The 17,219-nt window shown below is 33.6% G+C and overlaps 1 protein-coding gene across 1 annotated transcript in view; it reads left to right on the top strand.

Moving 5' to 3' along the window:
• The window catches only part of PLPPR4 (phospholipid phosphatase related 4), a 61,173-nt gene extending 51,648 nt beyond the window's left edge, over nt 1-9,525 (top strand). Inside the window, exons 6-7 of the mRNA XM_051993274.1 lie at nt 1,787-1,960; nt 5,616-9,525. Of these exons, the coding sequence (XP_051849234.1) occupies nt 1,787-1,960; nt 5,616-6,941 (1,500 nt within the window). The 3' untranslated portion in view covers nt 6,942-9,525. The remainder of the gene's footprint in view (nt 1-1,786; nt 1,961-5,615) is intronic.
• Nucleotides 9,526-17,219: the final 7,694 nt, after the last annotated feature.

Here is a 17,219-nt window from a genome sequence, read left to right as displayed (position 1 = left end):
ATTTTTGACAATGCAAAAGATTACTGCCTGATCATCAGTATTTTGAAACATCAAGCCTTTAAAACGTTTTCTGTTACTATGAAAGATACAATTATAATATAGTTATTCTACATATGTAGCAGTAATGTTTCCTTTGACATACCTTTAAAACTGAATTCTATTCCACAACTTAGTCCATGTGTTGAATAATATATGTGTTAAAAAAAATCTATAATTGCTTTCCATTATGTTATACAATATAAGAGAGCTAGCCTTGAAGATAGGAAAAATTTGATTCTGATTTTGCCTTTAACACATATAGTATGTGGTACATATAGGCAATGCATTTAGCTTCTCATTGCTCTGGTACAGGGCTTAACTTCTTCCACTTGTCAATCCTTTTCACCAGAAAAATGTTTACATATAAGTAGTAGAATAGGTATAAAAATCAAAATTTGCTGATAACATCATTGTGACCCCTACATTCAGTTATGGGAAGTCATATGGAGTTGTGATCCATAATTTAAGAAGTTCAATTCTAGTCTAGGTGATACTTCAAAACTATTAATTTGCAGTAAAACTGCAACTCATATTGTTAGGGAAATTTTCCTTACCATGAAATCACAGGCCTCTCCTCTAATCCTGTGTTATATAGTATAAAATATCATCTACAATGTCTATTTGGTTTCATACTGCTATTAATAAAAGCTATTTCATGACCTACATGAGGGCAGCTAGATGGCACAATGGATGGAGCTATAGGCTTGGAATCAGGAAGGTATGAGATCAAATCCAGGCTTAGAAGCTTTTTTTTTAGCAGTGTGACCCTAGGCAAGTCACTTAACTCTGTTGGCTTCAGTTTACTCAACTGTAAAATGAGCTGGAGAAGAAAATGGTAAAAGACTCCAAAATCTTTACCAAGAAAACCCCAAATGGGTCATAAGGAGTTGGACATAACTGAAACTCCTGAACAACAGCAAAATAATCTATAAAATGAACACAGTTACCAACATATTAGTAAGAGATAGAAGGAGTTTTCAAAGACTGTGTTTATTAGGTGTACTACAAAAAAAGTGAGAGACAAGTTCCCTCTCTATTAGGTATTGTCTATAGCATATAGCCATGAAATAAAATCACAGAGAACTTTTACAGTGTAAAAGGATTACTGTCAGATCATCAGTGCCATGAAATGCCAAGTATTTGAAACATTTTCTGTTATTGTGAAATCATAGTTATTCTACATACATAATAATGTTTCTTTTGATATACTTTTAAAACTGAATTCCATTTCATGACAGTTCATGTGTTGAATAATAATAATAATAATCTGGCATGGCATATCTGTATAACTGGGACAAATGAGTATTTTTTTCTCACTTGGAATTCATTATTTGGCATTTTGTAGTAGATGACTGTGCATGTATTATCTCATTTAAGTTGCTGTCCCTGTGAGAAAGTTCCTGGAAAGGTAATTATCTGTATTACTGCTTGTTTTGAGTGATGTTCTATAGAGGAGAAACTGAATCTAAGCAGGAAAATAATTTGCACAAAGGTAGCTTGTAAGTCTTAAAGCAGGATTTGAAACCAGATCTTCTTGACTTCAGGTCCAGTATGATAAACTGCTTCTGCTCTAAAGACAATTGCCTCAACTTTCTACTTCACCTTCCCTTCCCCAAAAGTCAAAGTTGTTACAATGGTGTCACAATGACCAGTTTGGGTTCTGACTTTGAAACAGTGAGAATGTTTTAGAATAAAATAAAATCACTATGCTCAGTCAGCTGAATCCAATCACTTTTTCTCTTTTAAGATGTACTTCAATTCTACATTAACTGATTCTTCTAAGCTCCTGAAACCTCTCCTGGTGTTTTCATTTATCATCTGTGGCATCATCTGTGGTCTAACAAGGATAACACAGTATAAGAACCACCCGGTCGATGTCTATTGTGGCTTTTTAATTGGAGGAGGAATTGCTCTATACTTGGTAAATAATCTCTTATTATATAGTATATCTATGGTGTTTGAGATATAGCAATTGTTTAATAAATGTTTCTTCTATTTATATCTATTAATAAAGTCCTTACCAAAAAAGAAGGAAAATATGAGGTAGTTTCAACAGTATTCAATTTCTTATGATTTATGATTTAATTGAATTCTGAGATGACTATGAAAATCTTTTGCCATGTCTTCTTGTTCAGCATATACACAGTTAGGAAATGTGATTGTGATTTGATCTCAGGTATTGATTTTTCAAGGTGTTTTTTTTTTCATAACTTCAGAGTTTTGACTTGAAATCTAGCATGCTATCCATAACCTCACCCACCTTCCTTCAAGGGGAAAAACTCAGAATAATAAAATGCATTTGATTACAAATGTGACCTTTAGGCATTTGTTTGGCTGTTTGTGAAGTGTGGAAATAGAGACATTATGGCTATAACTATAGTTTATAGGCTTGTGGACCAGCCAGATCAGGAAATTCTTTCTAATGATGTTGTTCAGCATTTTCTTAGCAAATTATAGTCTTAGAGAGCTACCTCAGGCAATGAAAGGTTATAGGACTTTCTCAGCATTACACAGAAGTCTAATTTGAATATATATGTATTTTTACATTAAAGCAAAAGCAAAAAAATGTGGAAAGGCTACAACCAAGGAAAATATAGCATATGGTTACAACAGGGATGCTGAAAAGTACTTTTAAAAATTCTTACCTAAAGTAGGGTTTCTTAAATTGGAATCTGTGAGGTTTGCTTTCTTTTTAATTTTGGTAATTATAATTAAATATAATTGGTTTTCTTTGAAATTCTACATCTCTTATTTTATCCATTTAAAAACTTTTTCTGGAAGGGATTTATGGACTTCATCATATTGTCAAACAGACTATAATACAGACCCACAAAAATAAATTTAAGAAACTCTAATCCAGAGTGATAGGTATGAAAATTTTCAAAGAATCTAAAGTATACTTCTACAACCTAAGTCATCCCTTCACACATATTTCAAATCTAGGTACTACCATCACACCTCCCTATCTGAAATGGTATAGTTTTGTTTTCTTTCATTCCTATCTATATATATGGACATCATTTGGTTAGAAGCTTTCAATATCAACATCTGAGAGAAGCTAGTATAGCTCCCATGTTGTCTCTCCAATTAGACTGTAATCTCTTTGTAACATGTATTGATTTTGGTCTTTCATTGTATCTTCATCATTTAACCATAGTGCATAATAGGTAATTAATAAATGTTTATTGACCAACTTACTAATTGCACTTCCTCTCACCATCAGTTTTATGATTTCTTACTTAGGCAATGTCTTAGAGGACTGATATTTTTCTTTGAATTATTAAACAATATTAAAAGTTAAATTGATAAGTTAATTAGGTGGAAAATCTATGAATTTAAAAAGCATAAACTATACTTTCACAATGATACTATATAGATAGGGAACAAATCCTGAAGAAAGGATTGATCAAACCAAAATTTGAAGAGTCATCTCTTTATTCTCAAAGGATTATAGATCTCTAGCTAGAAAGAATCTCAAAGATCATTATCTATCATCTAACAAGTAAGGAAATGGAGGTAGCGCAGAGAGGTAAAATAACTTGCCTGAGGTTATAAAAATGAATTTGAAAGAAAATCTCTTATTTCAGGACCATATGCTTTCTGCCATACTCTCTGGCATCTTAAGGCTGCTTTTCCCCTACAACCAAGTTTGTCTTGGGTCCTTGACTGAATCAGAAAGAAATTATTTATTCATTGTTCTTTTGACAACTGAAGAAAAATATTACTTCAGAGAAGAAACATAAAACTCATCTAATGTGACATTTGCTGGTTCTTGGGAAACCTCTGTGTGATCTAAGTTTAAAAAAATTCTGAACAAATTGTCTCTTACTAATGGTAGTTGTATGACCTGAATGCCAAGCAAGTGATATCCAAGTTATATATTTAGTTGTATGTCTCCAGAACAACTAGCTCATTTCTATACACAGAAAATCTACTCAATAAATGTTGTTATGTGTCACTTACAATTCCAAATCAATCAATAAGGAAGCCTTTTTAAAACAATTACTATGCACCAAGTACTTTGCTAAGTGCTAGGGAATGTAAGCACTAAACCAAGGTGTTCTGAAGTCAAGTAGATTAGGTCTTTTTAATGATCTGCTCTATTTCCAAAATCCATTTTTCATTATAAGATTATAGTTGCAAAGGGGATGTACAAAACATATTTAAGCCATTTAAAGAGCCACTGGATAAAATACTTCCCCCAATTCAACTAAATTCAACAAGTTGTTAAATGTTTACTAAATTGGACAAAGTCAACAGTTGAGGAGGTTGGGGAAGAGGAGAGGATGAAAGTGAAGGTGAGGTGTACATTATAGCAATAAGGGATATCTTGTGAGATTGCATAACAGTGGAATACAGAATGTTGAATCTGAAATAACTGGTAAGACAAGCAGTCTGAGAAAGCTAACATATATATAATAGTTTAGTGTTTTCAAAGCACTTAACATTCATTGTTTCATTTGATCTCCCTAACAATACTGTAAACTGTATGTTATTATTCTCTTTATTTTACAGATGAGGGACCTGTAGCATAAGACGAGTAAATGACTTGCTTAGGATCACAAGGCTAATAAGTATCTAGGGCAGGATGAAATTTAGTGCTTCTCAACTACAATTATATTTTAGGGGATAAGCTACTTAGCTATGAAAAATATGTGAAAAGGAGTAAAATTATATGAGATTGGCAAGTTAAGTTGGAGGCAGATTGTGCAAGGGCTTTAAATTTAGGTTAAGAAGTTTGCAAAGAAAGCAATTAGAAAAATGACAGTTTTTTAAGGTAGCAGCTACAAAAAACATACTTTTTTTTTCAAAAAAAAAAAAAAAAGACATATGATTATCCATGCCTGAAATTTGTGGTTTCTCACTTTCAACTGTTTGAATCTTCAAAAGTTTTCTATAAACTTCAGCTCCAATCCAATCTGGATTGGAGGAAGGAGGGGATTTCCCTGATTCCTCTATCAGCTAGTCCCTCTCCTCAATTTTTTTAATATTTATTTGACCTGTATTTTATATGTGCATATAATAGCAATAATAGTAGTAGCTAGCATCTATATAGTGATATATATCTATGTATGCTATATATATCTATATATGTATTATTTGTATATATGTAATATATACATACACATATGTATATGGTACAGAAAGTAATTTACACATGTTCCCTCATATACATATATATATGCATATACATATATATATAGTGCATATTGTCTCTGCCAATCAATTACAAATTTATTGAGGGTCAGGATAATTTCATTTTTTTCCTTATTTCCTCAAAGCATACCTTGAATATCAGATACACGGTATGTGCATTATAGAAGTTTAGATTATTTTTCAGAAAAGAAAAGATTATTAATGAAGTACTGCATATTTCTAAAAGAAAAGAAAAACATAATATATTAACTTGTTTAGTGATACTTAACAAGTTGACAACAAATTTGCCTTGGTTTTGATATAGCAGTATTTGTCTTGGAAGTGCCATAGAAAGTATCTATCTTATCTATTTGCTTCAGCAGAAATAATACAATATCTAAAATAATTTTATATTTCTGATTGTTTTGTCTTGATTTTAGGGATTGTACGCTGTAGGAAACTTCCTGCCAAGTGAAGAAAGTATGTTTCAGCATAGAGATGGCCTCAGATCTCTGACTGACCTCAACCAAGATCCTAGCCGAGCATTATCTGGTAAAAATGGTAGCAATAGTGATGGGATTGCTCATACTGAAGCAATCCTAAACCGCAACCCAAGAGATGCAAGTTCACTGACAAACCTCAAAAGGGCAAATGCTGATGTGGAGATCATCACCCCAAGAAGCCCCATGGGGAAGGAAAATATGGTGACATTCAGTAACACATTACCCAGAGCTAATACCCCATCAGTGGAAGATCCTGTGAGAAGAAATGCATCAATTCATGCCTCCATGGATTCGGCCCGATCAAAGCAGCTTCTCACCCAATGGAAGAGCAAGAATGAAAGTCGAAAATTATCCCTGCAAGTCCTAGAGCCTGAACCTGGCCAGTCTCCACCAAGATCTATAGAAATGAGGTCAAGCTCTGAACCATCAAGAGTAGGGGTTAATGGAGACCACCATGGACCTGGAAATCAGTACCTGAAAATTCAGCCTGGCAACGTTCCAGTATGTAACAATAGTATGCCTGGTGGACCAAGGGTGTCTATTCAATCTCGACCTGGTTCATCGCAGCTGGTGCACATTCCTGAAGAGACCCAAGAAAACATCAACACTTCTCCTAAAACTAGCTCTGCCAGAGCCAAGTGGCTGAAAGCTGCTGAGAAGAGTGTTGCTTGTAGCCGGAGCAACAGTCAACCTCGGATTATGCAGGTCATCGCCATGTCAAAGCAACAAGGAGTCCTTCAGAGTAGTCCAAAGAACACTGAAGGTAGCACAGTCACCTGCACTGGATCTATCCGATATAAAACCTTGACAGATCATGAACCTGGTGGGATTGTGAGAGTTGAAGCCCATCCTGAAAACAATCGACCAATCATCCAGATCCCCTCTTCAGAAGGAGAAGGGAGTGGATCTTGGAAATGGAAAGCCCCTGAAAAAGGCAGTCTTCGTCAAACCTACGAGCTCAATGACCTCAACAGAGACTCTGAGAGCTGTGAGTCCTTAAAAGACAGTTTTGGGTCTGGAGATCGGAAGAGAAGCAACATTGACAGCAATGAGCACCATCATCACGGAATCACAACCATCCGCGTCACTCCAGTAGAAGGAAGTGAAATTGGCTCTGAGACATTGTCCATCTCCTCAAGTCGTGATTCCACATTGAGGAGAAAAGGTAACATCATCTTAATTCCTGAAAGAAGCAACAGCCCAGAAAATACTCGGAATATCTTCTATAAGGGGACCTCCCCAACGCGAGCTTACAAAGACTGAGTGACGATCATTGCTGACCATTGCTTTAAGCAGGTCCACTCCAGGAAGATCACGTGTCAATATCACTAGTGTTCTAGATGTATTTTTTGAGCTGGTACAGAACAAACCACTCACTGCGCCAAGTCATTCATCTTCAGCCCACCGTTTGATAAAGGGCAAGGAACTATCGTTTGCATGGGCTTTTGTATTTCTTTTGATGGGGGAGGGGGGAACAAAGCACAATGCAAGAACCTAACCAATGTGAAGCATTTTCTTATAATGTGTTTCTCCAGACCCAGAAACATCAAGTAATAATTTTTAAAAAGACATTTTATCTGTGAATGTGCCAACTTGGGGGGGAGGGGCTTTATATTTACACCTGGGATCAAGAATATATGTACATGTATATGTATATATAGAGATAGATAGATGTAAATGTCATTATTATATATTGACTTCACCTATTCTTCACCCCACATTTGATACCAGGTGGTGCTGTTCTAATGTGAACATATTTGACCATTTAAACTGTTATTGGTCTGTGACATGTTGGTGTGCAGTTCCTTGTAGAGAAATACTGCTTTATGATGAGGATGCTAGCTGCATTGTCGTAGAATAGGAAACCCTCCTTGCTTCCTTGTAGTGGATCTGTCACATTAAATGGTCGAGAAGGTCGTGTGTCTTTTTTCTTTGACATTGTGCTTTCTACAAAGGCATTTCACTGAGATGTCATGACCAACCTTTCTTCTGCACAGTTTCATTGCTGCTCAACTTCATCTAAATACAGGTGCTACTAATGAAGACCCTGCTTCTTAGTGGGTAAACTTGTATGATTGTTTTGAACATTTTCCCCCCAAGGGTTTTTTTTTTAAGGAACACAAACATATTTGACATTTTCATGACTTTCTTCTCTTGTCTTGTCAGCTTTTTGGTTCTTCTCATGATTTCTTCTAAAAACTGAAGCATTGTCAACATTATTCTGGAATGAGATATGCTAAAATAATCTTAGAAACCATGGTAACCAAACCCAAACTTGGTCCTTGGTAGTTGCCAACAACCAAATAGCAATGATTCAAGACAATTCTTAGAAGTAACTATCCTACCTGCTTTGCTTGGCATCCAGTCCATATAGCCCCCCCAAACTAAAATACAACTTAGTTCCAAATTCTTCAGTTTAGAACACACTGGGATTCTTTAAGAAATTAGCTTATGCCACAACAGTTGGTTTTTGTATTTCTTCTTTGAAATAAAATTTTACCTTATACTCTGAAAAGCCAGGATCTTAAAAAAAATGGAAATGAACTGGCCAGTTTAATATATTTGAGAATGTTCCTTTAGATTGGTCTAATAATCTGGGAGTGGACATAGCATATGTGGGGGCTGCTTGTAAAGGAAATAACCCATCAATGTCCCTTTTCCAACCATGAAGTCGTAAGCCTGCATCCAGGGATATTAATCCCATCCACAGAGATATATCTTAAAGAAATAAACTGATTTTTAAAACTTTCCAAATAAGAATTTACAATTTTTTTAAAAAGTATGAGTGACCATTTGGTTCTCAGTGTTTAATATCAAATGTTTTTTATTCACTTCCTAAGGATTCAAATACACTGGCTTGGTGATGGTCTCTGGAAAAAGGCCTACTGGCTTTGACTTCATTCCGTGACCTAGTGAAATGGGCAGGCAAGATTTGTTTGTTTAAGGAGAATGACAGCTTCAATCATTAGCAGCCTCAAAACAGAAAGAGGGGGATGTAAGCTGAGAAAGCTGAAAACCCAGAGACAGTGATGCTATGGTGAAGAGAGCAGAACTGGGGAAAATGGCAATAAAAAAAAAAAAAAAAAAACTAAACAAGGTCCTTTCTGATAATTTAGTCCTCAGAGTGGGAGTGAAATGTTGCCTTTCTCCCTCCCCTCTCCCACACCACCCAGCTTCTGACAGCTTGTAAAAGGGTGGAAGGTGGGTTGATTTTAGTACTCTAAAAAATAACTGCATTATTTCAGGTGCAGAATAATATTTCCTAAACTTTCCTATTTCTTAACAGAAGATTTTAAAGTACTTATGTAATCATTGGAGAGGTTTTTTTTTCTTTAAATAAATATTGATATATTATTTTGTACTCAAAGTGCCAAAGGCTACAGTTTTTAATAATAATTTATCAAATTATATGAGTATTAAAGAAATATAATAAGATATTAATTAGAATTCAGACCTCTGCATGTATATTTGATAAGATGTCTTTTGTACAAAATAAAATAACCTTTGTTTACATTCCACTGGGACCTTAATTTAAATGATTCAAACCAACAGGTGGCATCTCTTCTCAGTGTTCAATTTGTCTTATTTATTGAAGGGAGTGTGTCTTCCTTCATTAGATTGTGCTTTAATGAGAAAAAAGTATTGAATAAAGAAAATTAATTATGTTTTTAAATAAAATATATATATATACATATAGTATTGTGTTTAATAAAATGTTATGCAATGTTTTCCAGAATGAAAAGAAGTTTGTAAATTGGTATAAATGTATTTTAAATACAAATTGATGCTATTGTGAGTTTATTGTGTTAATATCATAGAAATAAATATTGAAATTCCTCACTGAAAATTAGTCATTTTTTAATTCAAAACAAAGTATATGACTAGCAATTGGGTAATAGGATAAAAGATGAATTGGTATTAAGCAAACGAGATGAGTTATTACAGATCTAGAGCTGAAAGAAATTGTGGGCTATCAAGTCATTTTATAAGTCAGAAAACAGATCCAGAGAATATAAAAACATAAGAGTCAAGATTTGAATCTGGGGCCCCAAGTCAAGAGACTCAGGTTCTAGTCCTAACGTTGCATCTGAAAAGCTCTATAAATTTTAAAATGCTATTTTACTTCACCTAGCAAAACAGTTGAAATGGATGATTTATAAACCATAAAATTCTATAAATTTAGTAGGAACCAACATGGAATTTTTTAGTTGAGGAATAGAAAAAGGAAATTTATAAATGATGAGTTTTGTTCCAGTTTGATTTTTTTTCCCCTGAAGCAATTAGGATTAGGTGACTTGCCCAAGATCACTCAGCTAGGAAGTGTTAAGTGTTTGAGGCTAGATTTGAACTCAGGGCCTACTTACTTTAGGGCTGGTGCTCTATCCATTGCACCACCTAGCTGCCTCCAGTTTGGATTTTTTAAAGGAAAAAATTGGGTTGCATTAGATATTGAGTTAAACAATTTCAATCAATCCCCATTACCAGGCGACTCCTTAAGCCACTATAGCATAGCAACTGACAAAAAAAAAAAGTCTTCTAAAAATCAGTGATTTCTCCCTTCTCTCTAGAAGTATTCTTTTTATGTGATGTAGATTCTTTTGATGTTATTATAGCATTTTATTACTTTTATGAATCTTAATCAAATTTTCACAAGTAATATACATTTTTCTTAAAAAGAAGTATAGGCACATATATGTTTTATATATGTGAGCACATATATAGGTCACTGAACTGGAATCAAGATAAATTTAATTTTGAGATATTTTATATTAGCTTAGACTGTAGTTGAAAAATCATCATATTGAGAATTGGAAAGGAACTCAGTGATTAACTGATTCAACTACTATCCAAAAATAACTAATATAGTATTTTTACAATATATCTCACAAGTAGTCATCTAGTCTGTGCTTAAAGACATCCATTGAGGGGAGATTCAATGTTTCCCGAGATATCATATTATGGTTATTTCTAATTATTGGGAGTTTGTTGTTGTTATTGTTGTTATTTGTGGTTTTCCCAAAATCAAGCCTAAATTTGTCTCTTTGGAACTTCCTCTATTTGTCATTTGGCCCTCTGACAATCAAAGGATCCCCAACTCCTCTTTCACTTGACAACCCTCCAGACCCGTGAAAATAGTTATCATACTTCTCTCTGAATCGATCATTCAAAAAAATCAAGAAGCATGTATTAATCACCTATGTGCTGGATCTTATAATAAATGCTAGTGAGAAAAACACAAAAATAAGATGGTACAGGTACCCAAAGAATTTAAATAGGGAGTCTTTCTCTCCAGTCTGTGAGCTGGATTCAAATCTCAACTTTCTTAGTTATTTCCTGTGTAATATTAGATAATATATTTACTCTTTCTGGGACTCAACTTCTTTTTATCTCAGTACTTCAAGTTCCCATGTTTTAAACAATGAGGATACTCCTCCAATCTGTGTAGAATACCACCCCTCTATGACTTAGTTCTTAGTAGATGGTATCATCAAAATAATGAAGAGATTGGACTAGACTATCTCAAAGATTTATTCAGTTAAATAATTTTGAGGATCCTTGGCTCTTATAAAAAAGTAAACGTGAAAAAAAAACATTTTTAAGGAAAGTTTCAGTTCTGATACAAATTCTAAACACCCATTCATGACAACATGTATGCAAAAAAAAGATAGTAGTTGACAATATTTTTCCAAGAGGCCTAGTGGACTACTCAAATTCACAATCAAAAGATCTAAAAGACTCAAGACTCTAAATGAACCACAAATTAGAAGCCATCTTCAAAGACTGCCTATCTTTTATACTCATTATTTCTAATGTGATATCTTTTGGGGGCTTAATATTTTTCCACTTTGTGATAACCTCCCTACTCATCCTGATCGTATCCTACCCCAATCCCCCCAAAAATGAAGGACTATAGACTTTACATGTCAATACAGAAATCTGAGTTCACTTTTCCTCTCATCTCCTTTCCCTAATACTTTAAGAAAGATTCACAAAAGAAATTCTTGGGAAGGAAGATCATTTAGCACTTAAGAAATTTTCATAGGCATGTTTATAACCCATGATCTGGATGTGTTGCCCCAGTCTGGGGAAGTCAATTGGTCAGAAGGCAGTCGACAAACATGTATATGATTCTGGAGGTAAAGAAGACTTATTGAGAATTATTGTTTAGGAGGAGTTCCTGAAGCGATAAAAAATCTAATAAGAATGTTCACTAAAGGCATTCAGAAACCTCTTACCCATAGCTGTACGTGGAAATGACAAGAAAGAAAAGCCATAAAAGAAACCCTCTCCCTGTTAAAAAAAAAAAAAAAAACTATCCTCAGATGACTCCTTTTAGGAAGAAACAGAGTGATACACATTAGATGCTAACACTGCAAGAAACACAGCTGGGGATGAGTCTGGGAAAATAGGAAGTTGTAAAACTGGAAAGAAAGCAATTTTTCCTTCTATTTCCTGAATGAGAAGAATTCCTTGAGAAGAAAGGAAAATGGAAAAATGGAAAATAGCCAGAGAAAAATGATATCCAGAAGCTCCACTTGCTATATAATTTGGAATATACTGTACTATATAGTTTTTGATTCATATCATCAATTTGTTAAATGGGTTTCATATTCTTTCTTGGAGTATTTCTTGGAGAATTTGGGGATTTGATTATTGAGAGGCAAAACTCTCTATTACCATAAATCATTATACCAAAAGGTATTGTGTATAAAGGACCTATTTTCCTTGTCCTAGTGGATACAGAATAGCAATTTTGCTTTGTTGCTCTACTTCATAGTTTCTATAAAATAAGTATAAAAATATCTTCTTTTTTCTCTGTCCCTGTAATTGTCTCTCTCTGTGAAAATTAGTTTTGTTACATTATTACAATTTACTCTCTGGCTTTTTAGCCCACAATTTCACACTAGGAAATTAGCATACTTCTTTTTGTCCTTTGTGAATAACAAAATGCCAATGATTATCTTCCAATGACTATAACCAATGAAGATCAATGATTCTTAAAGAAGTGGGGAAGCTCTCTTCTTCCACAATCATCATATAGTAAATCAGGTATTGATGGCAACATAATTGAATGATGCTTAAAACAGTTTTGATCATTTGTAGAGAACATATCTGTCCATGAAATGATAATAACTCAGGAACAGTCTTGTTCTGTGATTAATCGTCCCCCGAAAGAATACAGGTTGTTTGTAAATATGAAAGACAGAAATGATCATTCATCAGTCTCTGGAATCCATGACGAGAGTGTTAGTTACCTTTCACATTTGTAAACATTATAGTTTAACTACGATCATATTTCTTCAGAAAAAAAGGACATTTATAAGGGGAAAAAAATCAAGGTTCTTCTCACAAAAGTGAAGGTTAATTTGTAAACCAGTCATAAAGCTTTACTTTAAGGCAGCTAATAGATAGAGGATGAAGTGTTAAAAATGATATAAAAATGAAAAAATTCTAAGTTCAAATCTGGCCTCAGTCACTTGTGTGGTCCTGAACAAGTAATTTAATCTCATCCTACTTCAGAATCCTCAGCGGCAAAAACTGAGATAATACTACCTACTTCACAGGCCACTTGTTAGAATCAAATGAGGTAAGAGTATTGTCACATGGTATGGTCTTAATAAATGCCTATCCAATCAACAACAATTTATTGAATGCTCATTATATGGATCTTAAACCTAATCATAATTTTTTTCAATTACATGTAAAGATAGTTTTCAAGATTTATTTTGTCAGATTTTGAGTTCCAACTTTTTACTCTCTCCCTTTATCTTTCCCCTCTCCAAGACAGCAAGTAATCTGATATAGATTATACATGTACAATCATATTAAACATATTTCCACATTAGTCAGGTTGTTAAAGAAAAATCAGAACAAAAGGAAAAAAATACCAGAAAGAAAAAAAAATGGAGATAGTATGCTTTGATCTGTATTCAGAAAAACTCTATAGTTCTTCTTCTGGGGATAACATTTTCCATCAAAACTCTATTGAAATTGTCCTGGGTTATTATGTTGCTTAGAAGGGCTAAATTTATTATAATTGATCATCCCACAATGTTCCTATTACTCTGTACATTATTCTCCTAGTTCTTTTTACTTCACTCAGCATCAGTTAATGTAATTCCTTGCAGGTTTTTCTGAACTTTGCCTACTCATCATTTCTTATAGAAAAAAATAGAATTCCATTATATTTACATACCACAAGTTATTCTCTCATTCCCTAATTTATGGCCATCCCCTCAATTTCCAAATCCTTCTTACCATGAAAAGAATTGCTACAAACAGTTTTTCATATGTAGGTCCTTACTCCTTTTTAAAATTTCTTTGGGGTGCGCCCCCAAGAGTGGCACTAATGGATCAAAGGGCATTCAAAGTTTGAACATAATTCCAAATTTCTCTCTAGAATGTACACAACTCCACCAACACTAAAATGCCTATTGTATGTTAGGCACTGTATTTATGTCAATACTTCAAAGGTTTTATTTTTATAAAATTTTATATATAATTATGTATTTATTATTTTATACCTATTATTATATTGTTTATATATCAACCTATATAAATATGTAAAATTATTATATAATAATAAGTTAATCACTATTTATTCAAAGTAGATGAGAACTCTTCCCACTGGTATAATTTTCCCTCCTTTACTAAATGTGGCTTCATTGGTGCCTATGGTCAAATTCATCACTTAATGGAAAATCTCCCAATGATAAGTTTAGCCTACTTAAATAGGCTGTTCCAGACAATTTTCATACAAAGAAATTAGAACCATTTCTAATCATATGAAAAAATGCTCTAAATCATTACTGATTAGAAAAATGCAAATTAAGGCAACTCTGAGATACCATTACATACCTGTCAGATTGACTAGAATGGCAGGGAAAGATACAATACATGTAGGAAGAGAGTGGGAGAACTGGGATACTTACATATTGTTGTTGGAGTTGTACACTGATCCAATCATTCTGGAGAGCAATTTGGAACAATGGGCAAAGAGCTATCAAATGAAATATCCTTTCATTGAGCAGTGTTTTTACTGATTCTATATCCCAAAAGAGATCATAAAAAAGGGAAAGAGATGCACATATGCAAAAATGTTTGTGGCAGCCCTTTTTGCAGTGGCAAAAAACTGGAAATTGAGTGAATGCCCATCAGTTGGAGAATGGCTGAATAAGTTATGGTATATGAATGTCATGAATATTATTGTTCTATAAGAAACGATCAGCAGGATGGTTCAAAAAGGCCTGGAGAGACTTATATGAACTGATGCTAAGTGAAGTGAGTAGAACCAAAAGAACATTCTATCTAGCAACAATAAGATTATGTGATCAACTCTGATGGATACAGCTCTTTTCAACAATGAAGTAATTCAGGCCAATTCCAATAGACTTGTAATGGAGAGAACCATCTACATTCAGAAAGAGGACTATGGGAACTGAATATGGATTACAACATAGTATTTATTGTTGTTTGCTTGCTTTTTTTCTTTCTCATTTTTATCCTTTTTCATCTGATTTTTCTTGTGAAGCATGATATATGTGGAAATATGTATAGAATAATTGCATATGTTTAATATAGAAACATTGCACATGTTGTCTAGAGGAGGGATGAGAAAAAAGAGGAAAAAATTGGAACACAATGTTTTACAAGAATAAATGTTGAAAACTATCTTTGCATATATTTTGAAAATAAGCTATTATGTTCCTCACAAGACAAAAAAAGTCTTTTCTGACCCATGTGTCAAAGTTTGAGAGAGCCTGCTAAATTCTTTTCCATCCTAAACAGCCTTCAAATTTCAGATATAATTCCAATCTACAATGAGCCATTGGAAAGAGCCTTTAATGAATGACTCTGCCTAACAGGAAAATAAATGTAAAATAGATCCCATTCAATTATTTGATTCATCACTGGTTTGATTCTCCAGTTATCCTTCCTACTTTCATACTTAAGATATATTAGAGGAATATCCATTTATTACTAAACAGGAAGTAATTTCTTTCACTCATTAGCCATGAAAGTCATTTAAATCATAAGTCTAGTGGTGACATTTTATTTACAGTCAGTCCCCTGAATGAATAATTAATCTCTAGACTATTTCATTTTTAACACCTGAAAAAATCCTCTGTGACACCAAATAGATTTAAATACAGATGTTACATGTAGTTATATATTTAGAATCGGAAGGGATATTAGAGTATATTAAGTTCAATCCTTTAATTTTATAGATGAGTAAACTGAGTCCAGTAGAGCTTACATGACTTGTCTGGGGTTATATCTGGTAAAGGCTTTGAAATATGATTTTCTTGACTCCAAACCAACACTCTATCTATATGCCACCTAACTGCCTCTAAGAGGTGTGATTAAGATATGTTGAGTTAATATTCGAGGGTTTCTAAAGAAAGTTAATATTAAAAAGGAAAGAAAAATCACTCGTAGTTAAGATTATTGTTCTTCCTAACTCACAAAAGAGATTATTTGCAGAATACATCAAGGTAGTTGGAGATTATTTGGACACAGGATCTCAGCAACCTTCCTTTTCCATCTCCACTACCAAAGTGACTCTGGCTTGTCTTACTCCACCCCATAATCATTCCCACAATTCTCTGTATAAACCAAAAGATTGAACCAGCACAGAATAGTGGGAAGGGCCATTTTCCAAGCCTATACTAATAGAGTATTGTCCAATAGGTAATTAGCCTTAAGTGCTCGATTGTCCAACCTCAGTGCATCAACTCAGAGTTTCAGCCCTTTACAACTTTGCATGGGATTTTTTTTATAAACTTAGAATTAGAAACCCACATAGTGAGTTACACAATAAGCTAGAGAAATTATATATCCAACAATTGAGTACCCCACCCAAAAAGACTTTCCTATATTTAAAAAAAGACATTATTATACAAGAAAGCATACCTTCTAGAGATTGGTACTGATGAAAGCCAAAAATGTAGACAAAACTTTGAGAGGATCATGGGATAAATCAAAGCGCTACTGTTAATGGTTTAAAGTTAACTTGGCAGAATGTCTCCAGTGGAATGCCCCTACGATGTTTGATCCTGTATTAATAATTTTTGTCAATGTCTTAATGGAAGCATAACATTATGCTTTGTTGTTAGTGACACAAAACTGAGAAATGTATTAAATATAATTAATGGTAGAGTCAAGATCTAAAATTATCTTGATAGGCTACTATTAAGCTGAATCTAAATACAAAATTTAATTGATACAAAAAACTGTTCTGGGGTGGAGGCAATCTGAACGTATTTATAATATTTTTAAAAATACATAAAGAAAAAGTTTTTCTTAAAAAGGAAAAGTAGACATGGAACAATAGATTTTGATGTTCTCGTTGTCCTTTCTTGGTATTAAAAAAGTCTGAGACTTTAAAAAATAATAATAATAAATGTAAAGTATCGCACTTGGATACAAAACACCAACTTCAAAAATAAGAAGAAGAATGGAAGAGATGATTAGATTAGCATTATCCTAAGTAAGATTTTAGGATTTTAGAAGGCTGAAATTCAATGTGAATCAGCAGAG

Source organism: Antechinus flavipes, chromosome 4 (assembly GCF_016432865.1).
Source record: "Antechinus flavipes isolate AdamAnt ecotype Samford, QLD, Australia chromosome 4, AdamAnt_v2, whole genome shotgun sequence".
Classification (NCBI taxonomy): Eukaryota; Metazoa; Chordata; class Mammalia; order Dasyuromorphia; family Dasyuridae; genus Antechinus; species Antechinus flavipes.
This window is presented reverse-complemented; position numbering and strand designations above follow the sequence as displayed.